Source organism: Protopterus annectens, chromosome 17.part0 (assembly GCF_019279795.1).
Source record: "Protopterus annectens isolate FY-2018-M chromosome 17.part0, PAN1.0, whole genome shotgun sequence".
NCBI classification, from domain to species: Eukaryota; Metazoa; Chordata; order Ceratodontiformes; family Protopteridae; genus Protopterus; species Protopterus annectens.
In genome coordinates this window covers 123,797,036-123,810,312 of record NC_056751.1, presented here as the reverse complement: position 1 = coordinate 123,810,312, position 13,277 = coordinate 123,797,036, and the positions used below count along the sequence as shown (strand labels likewise).

The 13,277-nt window shown below is 42.9% G+C and overlaps 1 protein-coding gene across 1 annotated transcript in view; it reads right to left on the bottom strand.

Moving 5' to 3' along the window:
* POLR2B (RNA polymerase II subunit B) overlaps window positions 1–13,277 on the bottom strand; it is a 1,548,892-nt gene that overhangs the window by 31,003 nt on the left and 1,504,612 nt on the right. Inside the window, exon 20 of the mRNA XM_044059158.1 lies at window positions 1,864–2,059. Coding sequence (XP_043915093.1) covers window positions 1,864–2,059 — 196 coding nt within the window. The remainder of the gene's footprint in view (window positions 1–1,863; window positions 2,060–13,277) is intronic.

Sequence of the window (13,277 nt, the reverse complement as noted above, 5' to 3'; positions counted from 1 at the left end):
AACAAAATTAGTAACTTTCATCCCTTTTATTGTTTCGTGGGACTTCTTCAGAAAAAAGTAAAAATACAGGATCTGGAAAGGAAAAGCTATTTATAGCTTAAAGTCGTAAAATTACAATTAACCAATGGTTTAGGTTAAACAGAAGTAATGTCCAATAAGTAGGGGGTACAAGACAATGCTACCAATGAGTGGAAAGCATGTTTCATTACAGTTTAGACTAAAGAAGTTTTTATCATAGATTAATAGGTAACATGCTGTATCCAATTGCAAGTGAAGTAGAATTACACACAAACAACCAATGATGGGTTGAAGTCCTGTGTAGTTAACCAATGAGGTGGGTGTCCGCAGAAAAGTTAAAGTAGCTCATGTATGTGATCGTATTTCAACTGGTTATTACAACTCTTATAAAAAACTTATTGTAATCTCAAAAGGCAAGCAACTATAGCAAAACAGTAAAATAAATCATGTAACATGAGGCTGCACACTATAAAACATAAAATAGCCAGGTGAATTCAGTCTTACAAGAATATGGACGTCTGTATGGGTAAGTACAAGAATGTCTTAAAAGAAAACTAAAACATGATAGGGCAAGACGTCGCAACAAGGTGATTGCAAAATTATTATACAGTTCTGTATCATATAAGCAGGCATTTATTATATGTTGCATATTGCAAGTATATGTTCTTTACTAGTAAAATGACAGAACATCAGGAGCGGCAGTGTAGGGCGCATTTGATATTGATATTGTCATTAAGTCCAGGGTATGAGTCAGCCCCTAAAAGGAGTTGCCACTTTAATTCTCTTACTTCCAGCAGAGAATTGCAGTCTCCGAAGAAAACATCAATTTGGTCCAGGACAAAGAATTTGAACCCATTGAACTGATGGCAATTGTAGCTGTGTCTACCTAAGGCATTGCTGTGGTCTTGGTTTCTGATGGCAGCTAGGTGCTCCTTAGTTCGATCGGAGAGTTTTCTGCTTGTTTTGCAGATATAGAAAGAGTTGCAGCTGGAGCAAATAGCTGCGGACACAACCCATTCAGAATGGCAGTGGAAATTAGTCTTGAAGGAGACTTTAAAGTTGCAATGTTGAAAGGTAAAACTGTCTCCTGTGTAAATGTGTGGACAGACAACATAATGTCCACAATTGGACATGCCGTTCTGGTTGGTCAGAGCATTGTTGTTTTGGATGATGAAAGGTTTATCTCTGTTTTCAAAGTTTTAATGTAAAGTTATCGTTTTTTTGTAAGAAAACATAGGTTGCTTGCCACATGCCAGTCTGAGGTTGAAGAAAAGGGGGGAAATTGGGACTAGTGCATGCTGGAGATGTCTGCAGATGAGCACCAACTGTAAAACTGGGGGTGAGATTGGAAGGAGATAAGAGGGAAATGAATGAAGTGTACAGGACTAATGCTGATGGTGATGTGTATGCTTGCTGGACTACAACTGGTTGATTAATAAAAGGTCTTAACATACAAAGAAGCGGACTTGTAACTGGATATGGTGAAAAGAAAAACATCAACTAAAGCTAGGGAAATGTAAAAGATGACAATAGAATGATGTTGCGTTCTGCAGAAATGTATACAAAGGTTAGGAGGAGGTGAAGCTAGACAGTTGTGAGGTAAAGGAGAAAAACAGGGCAATGTTGACAGAATTGTCAGTGGTGACTACCCATCAGTATGGTAATGCTGCACTGTTAAGAAACCCAGAGCACTACTGATTACATAGCAGGAGTATACTGGGTCTAATCAAAACTTGGGGAGAAGTGCATTCAGCAGTCATTAAATTGTGCACATTTAGTGGTGCTATATTTTCCTTCACTTAATAAAAAGTTGCTAAAAATATTGAGGGAAATATTAAATCTTACCTGCGTTTTGTTTCTGCATCCTCTACATTCATATGTGTGTGTCCTAGTATTTGCTATAGCCATCAGTCCACAGAGATTGCACACGTGAACTTGATAAGGATCAGAAGCTTCAAATAATCGCTCCCGTAAAAACTGGGCTGCACCATGAGCAATCTGACAATCTCGTTCCATTTCACCAAAACGGAGTCCTCCATCACTGCAAGCAGATTAAAAATAAATGTTACTCAAAAATATTTACTCTTAAAAATGCAAACTTGCTTTCAGCCATACAACATATTCTTCTATAATTAAATATTTTTGACCAATCCACTGCATCCAACACAACTAAAAGCTGCAAAAAATGCATCTACTCTATTATGGTCAAATTTCATATATTGCTGAAATGTACCTAACTCTGTAGATCAAATTATACTCAAATACTGTTAATAATCCTAAACAGCATACAGTTTCATACATATTTATAACCCTGATGGAAAAGGAGGCCAAGCTACATTGCTTTCATCTGATAATTTTATCCATCAGTATCCAACCAAAGCAATCTTCTTTTGGCTGCTCCCGTTAGGGGTCACCACAGCAGATCAACTGTTTCCATTTCTTCCTGTCCTCTGCATCTTTCTGTCACACCAACCACCTGCATGTCCTCTCTCACCACATCCATAAACCTCATCTTAAGCCTCCCTCTTTTCCCGTTACCTGGCAGCTTCATCCTTAGCATCTTTTTCCCAATGTACTCTGCATCCCTCCTCAGCACATGTCCAAACCAACGTAATCTTGCCTCTGGCTTTGTCTCCAAACCTTCCAACCTGGGCTGACCCTCTAATATACTTATTCCTAATCCTGTCCATCCTCGTCACACCCAGTGCAAATCTTAACATCTTCAACTCTGCCACATCAAGCTCGGACTCCTGCCTTTTTGTCAATGCCACTGTCTCCAACCCATATAACATAGCTGGTCTTACTACCATCTTGTAGTCCTTCCCTTTCACTCTTACTGGTACTAGTCTGTCACAAATCACTCGACACTCTTCTCCACCCACTCCATCCTGCCTGCACTCTCTTCTTCACCTCTCTTCCATACTCATCATTACTCTGAACTGTTGATCCCAAGTACTTAAACTCATCCACCTTCCCCACCTCTACTCCCTGCATCCTCACCATTCCTCTATCCTCCCTCTCATTCACACACATATATTCTGTCTTAGTCCTGCTGACCTTCATTCCTCTTCTCTCTAGAGCATATCTCCACCTCTCCAGGGTCTCCTCCACCTGTTCCCTACTCTCACTACAGATCACAATGTCATCTGCAAACATCATAGTCCACGGGAACTCCTATCTGATCCCGTCTGTCAACCTGTCCAACACCATTGCAAAGAAAGGGCTCAGAGCTGATCCTTGATGTAATCCCACCTCCACCTTAAACGCATCCGTCACACTCACCGCAGACCTCACCGCTGTCACAATACCCTCGTACACATCCTGTACCACTCTTACATACTTCTCTGACACTCCTGACTTCCTCATACAATACCACAACTCCTCTCTAGGCACTGTCATATGCTTTCTCTAAATCCACAAAGAGACAATGCAACTCCTTCTGACCTTCTCTGTACTTCAACACTCTCAGAGCAAACATTGCATCTGTAGTGCTCTTTCCTGGCATGAAACCATACTGCTGATCACTAATCATCACCTCCCTTCTTAACCTAGCTTCCAGTACTCTTTCCCATAACTTCATGCTGTGACTGATCAGTTTAATCCCTCTGTAGTTACTACAGCTCTACACATCACCCTTATTCTTCAAAATCGGTACCAAAACACTTTCGCCATTCCTCAGGCATCATCTCACTTTCCAAGATTTCATTAAACAATCTAGTTAAAAACTGTATGTCATCTAGACCAACAGCCTTTCCGTTCTTCCATCTTCTTCATAGCTATCCTTACTTCCTTCCTTGCTAATCTACTGCACGTCATGATTTACTATCCGCACATCATCCAACCTTCTCTCTCTCTCATTCTCTTCATTCATCAACCCCTCAAAGTACTCTTTCCATCTGCTCAACACACTCTCCTCGCTTGTGAGTGCGTTTCCCTCATTATCCTTTATCAGCCTTACCTGCTGCACATCTTTACTAGCTCAGTCCCTCTGTCTAGCCAATCGGTACAGGTCCTTTTCTCCTTCCTTAGTGTCCAACCTTTTATACAACTCTTCATATGCCTTATCCTTAGCCTTTGCCACCTCTCTCTCTGCCATGCACATCATCTCCTTACACTCAGTCTACTTTCTTCATATCTTTGACAATCCCACTTCTTCGCCAACCAAAGCAATAAGGTCTTAAAGTTATTTCATTTACCATAAAGCCATGTGAGTAAAAGTTGGACAGACTTCACTAATAACCAAAAAGCAAACTGTTAATTGTAACGTGCAAAACCTAAGCATCAACAAGGTGCTGAACTTTGCAAAGAATTAATATACCTTCCCACCTGTCTCAAGTCAGATGTGTCACACCTGTGGAGTAGAAGTAAAATGTTACTACTCACCATATCAGATGCACTTCAAATGGGGCGAGTAAGCATTTCCTCCTCTGTGGGCTATCTGAGTAAAAATTCTTTCATTCTTTAGATCATATGCTTAGGGGTGTGCCAGGACCCATGCTTTGCAATTCTGACCCACAGAAACTAAGCAAATGTAATGGAAAGGCAAACGCTAGGATCCAAAAGTAAACCCTATCAGACTTACTGGATCTGCATTATTGGGCCATTCAAGCAAAAGGGTTAACTGCAAGTAGTTAACTAGTACCTATTGCAAAGGGCTCTCAAATGAATAGATACTTAAGTACTTCCCACCAGTTACATCGTAATCTGATAAACTGCTCAGAGTATCTTTGGCAGGATTCTAAAGCAGCAGCGACTCATCACCCAGAGAAGTAGGCATTGGTATGCCAAAAAACAAGTACTCGTATGGTTGAGTTTGATGCACAAAGTGAGAGAGATGCTTGACTCTTGAAGCCACAGTTAGTGCTTGGTGAAGGTAAGAATCAATAAGCAAATGTCTGCTGCACATCCATTCTTGAAAAAGGCAAGAAAAGCAGTCATATCCCTGCCTCAGTGACATTTAATGCACTGCCATGGGGGTAGCAATCTATTTGTCAAGGTTTGCTCACTTACTCACAGCTACACCTCAATCCACAGAGAAAATGATGCAAAACTGATCCATAATGAAGGCTATGAAAATGGCCACAAGGAGACAGAAATATGAACAAACTAAAGGATCACTTCAAAACCACTTTTGGCAGGAAACTTGGGTCAGTTCTATGCAAAGTTGAACTGCGATGTTTGAAAGCAGTAAATTTATAAGTCAAGCATGGGAATTAATATCACAGGCACAGTTAAGTGTGCCTAGCCTTATAGCAAGAACTGTAGACGTCCACTAGCAGGCTGGTCATTCAACAGATGTCAGACTGACAATACACCATTTTATAATATTCCAGTAAGACTAGAACCAACAAATTAACTGTCGAATGTACCCATAAATGGACCAATAATGTCTGCCATGGGTTCAAAAGTTACCCTCTGAACCACAACACTTGGTGGAAATGTATTTTGCAAGGACTAATGGGAAGTATGACTGCCCTTCCCTGCAGGCTGCTAGACAGAGTGATTTTCCAGTTTTGTTTCTTTATTGTGAAAGGGGTGGGGGTATAGAGCCATATAACTTCTATACCAGCACAGATTCCTGAACTCAAAAATCTACTACTATGTTAAGTCACATGTGTATTAGCATCACTGCAGAAAGCCATGACTGAGTCCATAAGCCATGGGGAAGTGTTAAAGCAGTAATTGTCACAGTAACATTCTCAAGATGGGGACAGAGAACACACAAACAAAAATATAGTGAAGCTACTCCTGCTTCAGGACAATGCAACCAACTCGTAGTTCTGGACAAAAGCAGTATGAATGTCCAGGTAGATGCCCACATATACCCTTGGCAGAAACACTCCTGAAACAAAAGCAGTAGCAGGTAGTACTCTAGCAGAATAAGCTTTCACCTTAAGGTTCAGAGATTCATTACAATGTTCATAACAAAATGGGGTTATCCAGCTGCACTGCTGTTCCCCATTTGTCAGGTCTAAGAGAAAATTGAGAAAGACTCTCAGTTCTTTGGCTCATGACAAATATCCAACTATGCTCACTCAAGGAATGCAAAATTCTACCCACTCTTTTGAAGCCAAGAGTAAAACAATGAAATGAGTATGGACTGATTTATACACAGCTCAGGAGCCACAAAGAAAGATGGCGCTATCCTTGTGAAAGATCATGTAAGTACTAAACTTTATCAAGAAATACAGCAATGCTCTTATATCCTATTTGTACTTGCTGTAAATACTATAACAAAATTCAGCAGACTACCAATTCAAATTTATTATTTGTATATTACACCCAGTTATCAAACTATAAAACAGAGTAAAACAATGAAACCCCACACCATAACGGACTTAAGTTCAAAATCCTGCCTAACAGAAGCTACTGCCACAAGGCAAAGGGTCTTCCAAGAGAGGAACTGTGTAGCACAATCAGTGGCTGGTAAAAAGGGGGCAGCTCTTCCAACACAAAACTACGTCAGAGTCTAGTATCGCTGGCATCAGTTGTCCAAGACTAAGTTGTGTAGCTACTTACCACAAATGCACATGTTAGAGCTTCTTCACTGCTGCAGTAATTACTCTTGGGATTTCCTGCCTCTGGAAGGCAGAAGCCAGCCCAAATAGAAGACTTGCTCCCTTTCCCATGCCTGAGTGGACATCCTCCCTACCAATAGAATTGCCAGGGAATCTCCTCGGGTGTTTCCTGCCCCCAGATCAAGAGATCATAAACAGATGGCACTTAGATGGGTATGGGAGAAATGTCTTAAGTGAGTGTGATGGGGATATCCACCACAGTCCCAAAAGACCAGCAAGAGAACAGAGGGAACAGTTTTGCACTAGTAAAGACATCTACTTTTACTCTAAATACTACATAGCTGTACTATGTTCATAGCAATTCACTGTTGCAGTAATTACACTTTGGAAGATTTCCAGAACAAAACAGATAGGTGGTACAACAGAAAGGAGCAGCAGAAACAAGCCCCTGCAGAACGGCTAAGGCAAACTCTGCCCTGGCCTTAGAGGCAGCAGGCAGATTTTAGGGTCTTGGAAAAGATGTGGACTGAGGACCAAGTGGCTGCCTTCAGAATGGAATGAGTAGGCACTACTTTAAGGAAGGCAGAATTAGCTGCTGTAGCCCTAGTGGTGTGTGCCCTAATGGGGTGCCTGCACAAATCTTCCCACATAAAAGATGTAAAAAAGCAAACTGAAGGTCATGCTGCTTAACGCTAGGACCCTTAACCTGAAAATAAACTCACTGTAGGGTCTCCTCACAGTGCACTGGAAGATGAGGTCTGTGTGGTCATGGAAACTTGGTTCAGGGCTGCGGAGAGCAGTCTGCCTTACCAGGCTATACAGTGGATATAAAAAGTGTACACACCCCTGTTAAAATGCCAGGTTTTTGTGATACAAAAAAATGAGACCACAATAAACCATTTCAAAACTTTTCCCACCTTTAATGTGACCTACAACCTGTACAATTCATTTGAAAAACAAATCTGTTAGGGGAAAAAATATAAAAAAATAAGAAATGTACAACGAGCTGGTTGCACAAGTGTACACACCCTTAAACTAATACTTTATTGAAGCACCTTTTGATTTAATTACAGTATTCAGTCTTCTTGGGTACACACATGCCATCAATTAAAGAGACTCTGATTAACCCCAAATAAAGTTCAGCTGTCCTAGTAGGATTTTCCTGACATTTACTCAGTTGTCTGCTACAGCAAGTACCATGGCTCACAGAGCGCTTCCAAAGCTCAGCATCACAAAAACCTGGTATTAACAACTGTACCTCATTCAACACATTCTTACCCCAAAATGAGGTCAGGAAGACTAAGGGTGGTGGAGTCTATCTTCATTAAAGACGGGCAGACCTCCAGACTGGTTTGCCAACATAACGCACTGGAATTACTTCCAGGTGCAACTGACAGTTGGGCAAGACACCCATCCAAGTTATAGCCAGCTACAGACCCTCCTCCATGACTCAGAACACCCACTCCTCCTACCTGGACCTACATGACTCCATCAAGGTACCCCTACCACCCTGATCCATGGTGACCAACTACCCGCAACCATAGACTGGGCGAACTATTCCTGCACTATGTACTCATACAAAAATTCCTTGAATTTATTAATTCTAACACACTAGACCAGCTGGTCTCATCCCCCACATGGGAAGATAACATTCTGGAATTGGTTCTCACCAACATGAGCGACCGCTGCACCACTCCCATAGTATGTTCTTCCCTGCTAAGATCAGATCGGTCTGTCCCATTTGAAGTTTCTAGCCCACACAACCCCCCCCCCCCAGTTGTAACCAGACTAAAAAACATCTCAAAAGCTGACTACAACCTCCTAAGGGAGGGTATCAATAGCTTCACACCACTGCCCCCCTCAGAAGATGCAGACAACTATGCTGAACAGGATGCCAATGCAGCATACAAGCACCTGTACAACTGCATGGACTCAGCCACAACCAACAGAACTAAAATCTGCTCAAGGAAACACAAACCTGTCTGGTGGACATTCTTTAACAGGCTTTACAACAAAAGGAAAAAAACTTGTCAAAGGGTAAAAAGGAACAAATTCCAAATTGGAAAACCTCCCTCCTCAGCCTCAAGAAGCAAATTAGATCACAAAGCCAATTATAAATTGAAACTAGCCTCCGAAACAAAGGGAAACCACAAAGCCACTTACATCAGGAAAGTACAGTTTTGTACCTACCATAAATGTAGATGTCCGATAGGCATGCATCTGCAGTCCTTACAAATGGGTTGTCCTGTCGTCAGGCAGCCCTTCGGTCGGCCGGATTCCAAAGTCTGGGTCTGGCCTCGGCTGGTGTCGCACTTCACCCGACGTCATAGCTGCAGTTCTTCGGGTATAAAGGCATCAGCCGATGCCATTTTCCTCAGTGTTTCTTGCCCCAGATGCCAGGTGCCCTCTAGGAAGGCTAAATTTGGATAAATGCAAATGGTTCCAAATAGTAGAGAGCAAACAAAAAATAAGCATGTATGTACATATATACAAACAAATACACCATAATAGATTCCCCCAGCTAGCTACAAAATGGGCAAATACCCTAGGAGTACCACAGAGGGGAAGGAGGGTGGGTAATCCTGACTGCAGACGCATGCCTATCGGACATCTACATTTATGGTAGGTACAAAACTGTACTATGTCCTTCAAGGATGCATCTGCAGTCCTTACAAATGGGTAGAATACCATAGCCAAACTGGGGGAGGAGGAGAAAAAGATTATGGTGTAGTTAAGATCCCTTGCAAAACAGCAGTAGCAAAACCTGCTCGGGATCTGGAGTATAAAGGTAAGTTATAATGCTTGGCAAATGTATGCACGGAGCTCCAAGTAGCAGCCTCTAAAATGTCTTTGGTAGCCACTCCTCGTAAAAAAGCTGTGGTAGTGGCTGTAGCTCTTGTAGAGTGAGGCCTGATGTTTTCTGGAGTTTTCTTCCCATGGTAGGAGTAACAAAATCTAATGCAATTTCCTATCCACTTAGAGATTGTCTGTTTTGAAATTGCTTTTCCTTCCACTCCTGTTGCATATGCTACCAGTAGCTGGTCAGTTTTTCTATTGCTCTTGGTCCTGTCCAGGTAGTAACGTAATTGTCTATGTACATCCAAGGTATGCAACAGTCTTTCACCCCTGTTCTGTGGGTTGGGGAAGAATGTAGGTAGGTGGATAGCTTGATTTAAAGATACCCTGGAGACCACCTTTGGCATAAAAGTAGGATTAGTTCTCATGGACACTATCATGATGGAAGATCAGGAAGGGCTGTACTGCCATTAATGCCTGTAGCTCAGATACCCTTCTTGCTGAAGTGATTGCAAGCAGGAAAGCAGTTTTCCATGATAAGTACTGTAGATCTGCTGTAGCTGCTGGCTCGAAAGGAGGGAGTGTCAACTTTTCTAGCACAAAGTTCAAGTCCCAAGCTGGCAATGGTGGCTTCCTAGGTGGTTTTACATTTTTAATTTCTCTCAGAAACTGCCTGAGCAGAGGATGTGAGAAGACTGGAGGATCCAAGTTGTATTCTGCTGAAATAGCTGATGCATGAATCTTAATGGAAGAATAGGACAGGCCGTTGTGGAAGAGCTCTGCCAAGTATTCCAGGATGTTAGCTATGTTTACCAGTGACACATTCTCTCCTTTTGCAGTACTCCAAATGAGATATCTTTTCCATTTTGCTGAATAATTTTTCCTTGTTGAGGGTCTGCGAGCCTCCAAGATAATGTCTTTAACCCTTTGAGATAAATCCGGGTTATTTGGTCTTTTGCAATGTTCCAGGCAGCCAGCTGCAGTGTTTTCAGGTTTGGATGCAGGGTTTTGAAGATGTTCTGTGTTAACAGCAAGGGAACTAGGGGCAGAGGCCATATTTGTTCCCGAGACATACTCCTCAGTAATGGGTACCAATGTTGCCTTGGCCAGTCTAGAGCTATCAGGATGATCCTTGGACGGTCTTCTTTGATCTTCAATAGCACCTTGTGCATCAAAGGAAGAGGTGGGAATGCATATGCTGTCAGGTTTTCCCAACTGAAAGATAGGGAGTCCACTTTCCAAGCATGTGGGTGGTACGTCCTTGTGCAGAATTTTTTCAGTTGGCGATTGTTTGGGGATGCAAATAAGTCTATTTCTGGTAGTCCCCATTTCCCTGTAATGGTTTTGAAGATGTCTGGATGCAGCATCCATTCGTGGGCATCCGTGGTAGTTCTGCTTAGGATGTCTGCTAAAATATTTTCTTTTCCTGGCACAAAAATTGCTTGTAACTGAATGTTGAAGCTCAGGGCCACATTCCAGAGGTCCATTGCCATCCGGCATAGAGGGTATGAATGTGTGCCTCCCTGTTTGTTGATGTACCACATAACTGTGGTGTTGTCCGTCCTTATCAGCAGTTGACCCTGTCGAAGAAATGGTCTGAATGCCTGAATTGCCAGTTTTACTGCCAGCATTTCCTTTTGATTTATGTGTAGGTGCAGCTGGTCTTGAGTCCATAAGCCTTGTAAGCACTTGTCCAGCATGTGTGCCCCCCAACCGAGGTCTGAGGCGTCTGTTGTGATGATCTGGCTTGGTTGAGTGCTGTGGAAGGGCAGTCCCTTGTTTGATTGACAGGCCTGAGCCCACCATTGGAATTCTTGCTTCAGGCATGGAATTACTGGAATTTGGGTTTCTAGGCTGTGCTTGTGCTGAGACCATAAATTCCTTAGGTACCACTGTAACTTTCTCATATGTAGTCTGGCATGTGGAATCAATATTATGCAGGATGCCATGTAACCGAGAGCTTGCAGGACTTTTTATTTATTTATTTATTTTATTTATTTATTTATCATTTGTTGACCGGGAAAGTCCGACTAGATTCCACAGAGCCTGTTTTCAGCGGAGGCCCGGGGAGAAATGCTCCAGATGCATGTCTTTGGAATGTGGGAGGAAACCGGAGTACCCGGAGGAAACCCACGCGAACACAGGGAGAACATGCAAACTCCACACAGAAGGCACCCGAGCTGAGAATCGAACCGGAGAACCTCTTGCTGTGAGGTGACAATGTTAACCACTGCACCACTGTGCCGCTTTTCTTGCTGTTAGCTGGTTCTGCTTTGTTAATGCCATGAAGTAGGAAGGGAGTTGCTCCTGTTTTTCTACTGTCAGGAATGCCATTTGTTTTGATGTGTCCAGATCTGCACCCAAGAAGGTTATCCTTTGGGATGGTATCAGCCTTGACTTTTTTATATTGACTGTGTATCCCAGGGCTTGTAGTAGATGAATGACCCTTTCCAAATCTTTTGTTAATTTGTTTTTGTTGTCCGCTTGTAACAGGCAGTCGTCCAGGTAAGGGTAAATTTGAATTCCCTGAAGCCTGCAATGAGCAATTACTGATGCCAGGCATTTCGTGAATACTCTGGGCGCAGTAGATAAGCCAAAGGGCAATGCTGAGAATTGATAATGCTCTGATCCTGCAAGAAATCTGAGGTATCTTCTGCAATTTGGTCGAATGGGGACGTGCAGGTATGCCTCCTTGAGATCTAGAGTTACCAGCCAAGACTCCTTGCCCAGCATGGGAAGAAGCTGCTGTAGGGTCAGCATTTTGAATTTTGGAACAATGAGGTATGTGTTTAAAGCGGACAGGTCGAGAATAGGTCTCCATTGGTTTTCTTTTCTTGGTACCAGGAAGAGTCTGGAGTAAAATCCTTGCCCCTGTTCCATAGATGGTACCCTTTCTACAGCTCTCATCCTTAGTGAGTTATTTGTTGTAGAGCTTCTGTCTTCTGATTTGGAGGTAGGTTTGGCATTCCTCTCTTCCTTGGTAGAGTATGGAAGTGAAACCTGTAACCTTGGTCTATTGTCTGTAAAATCCATTTGTCTCCTGTGATGTAATGCCAGTTTACTGAAAATAAGGCTAGCTTCCCGCCTAAGGGTGCCTCTAGTTGCTCCCTGGTAGGCGGTGCCAGAGCCAAGTCACTGTGATTGTCCTGTGGAAGTGGTGGTGGCTGGATCTGTGGCTGTACCTCGCTGGTTGTTAGCCTGCCACTGGCGTCCCTGTAGGCACCTCTGGATTGACCCCTGCCTCTTGAGCGCCTATTCCTGCCTCTCGGAGCTCTGGAGGTGTCTGGAAAGGACCAATTCTTGGAAGGCCAGTTCCTGCTAAACCTTGGAGGCTGGACCTGCAAGAAATCCTTGACTGTCTGGACAGATTTTGCTTTCTCTTCCACCTTCTTCAGCACCTGCTGTGCAGGGGAGCCAAACAAACTGAGCTTATCCATGGGAGCATCTAGGAGCTTTGATTTAACATGGTCTGGTAAGGACTGCTCTTTTAACCATGCATGTCTTCTGATCACTGTGCCAGTCATGGCTGATCTAAAGGAAGCCTCCAGTGCATCATAGCCGCATTTTAAGGAATGATTACTGACCTGCTGAATGTTATGTACCATTTCCTGTACAGATTTTTGTCTAATGGTTCATCCGAGGACAGTTTTTAGTTAACTGGTCTAACAAATTCCTGATACTGAATCATGTGGAATTGACAGTTCAAGGACCTAGCTGAAAGAGTAGCAGAAGTTACCCCATCTCTCTAAGGCCCTAGATTCCCTTTCAGAGGGAGGGTTTTGGTAGAGGTAGCTGCTACAGCCTTGGGTCCCTGGGAGATAGTTTCGGATCTGCAAAGGGCCTTATACAAATGATTGTGTGTCCGAACCCTGTAGTACCTATCGGGCTTAGCAGGGGCCGGAGGAAGAGAATCAGGAGCAGTACAAGCATCATTGAAAGCATCAT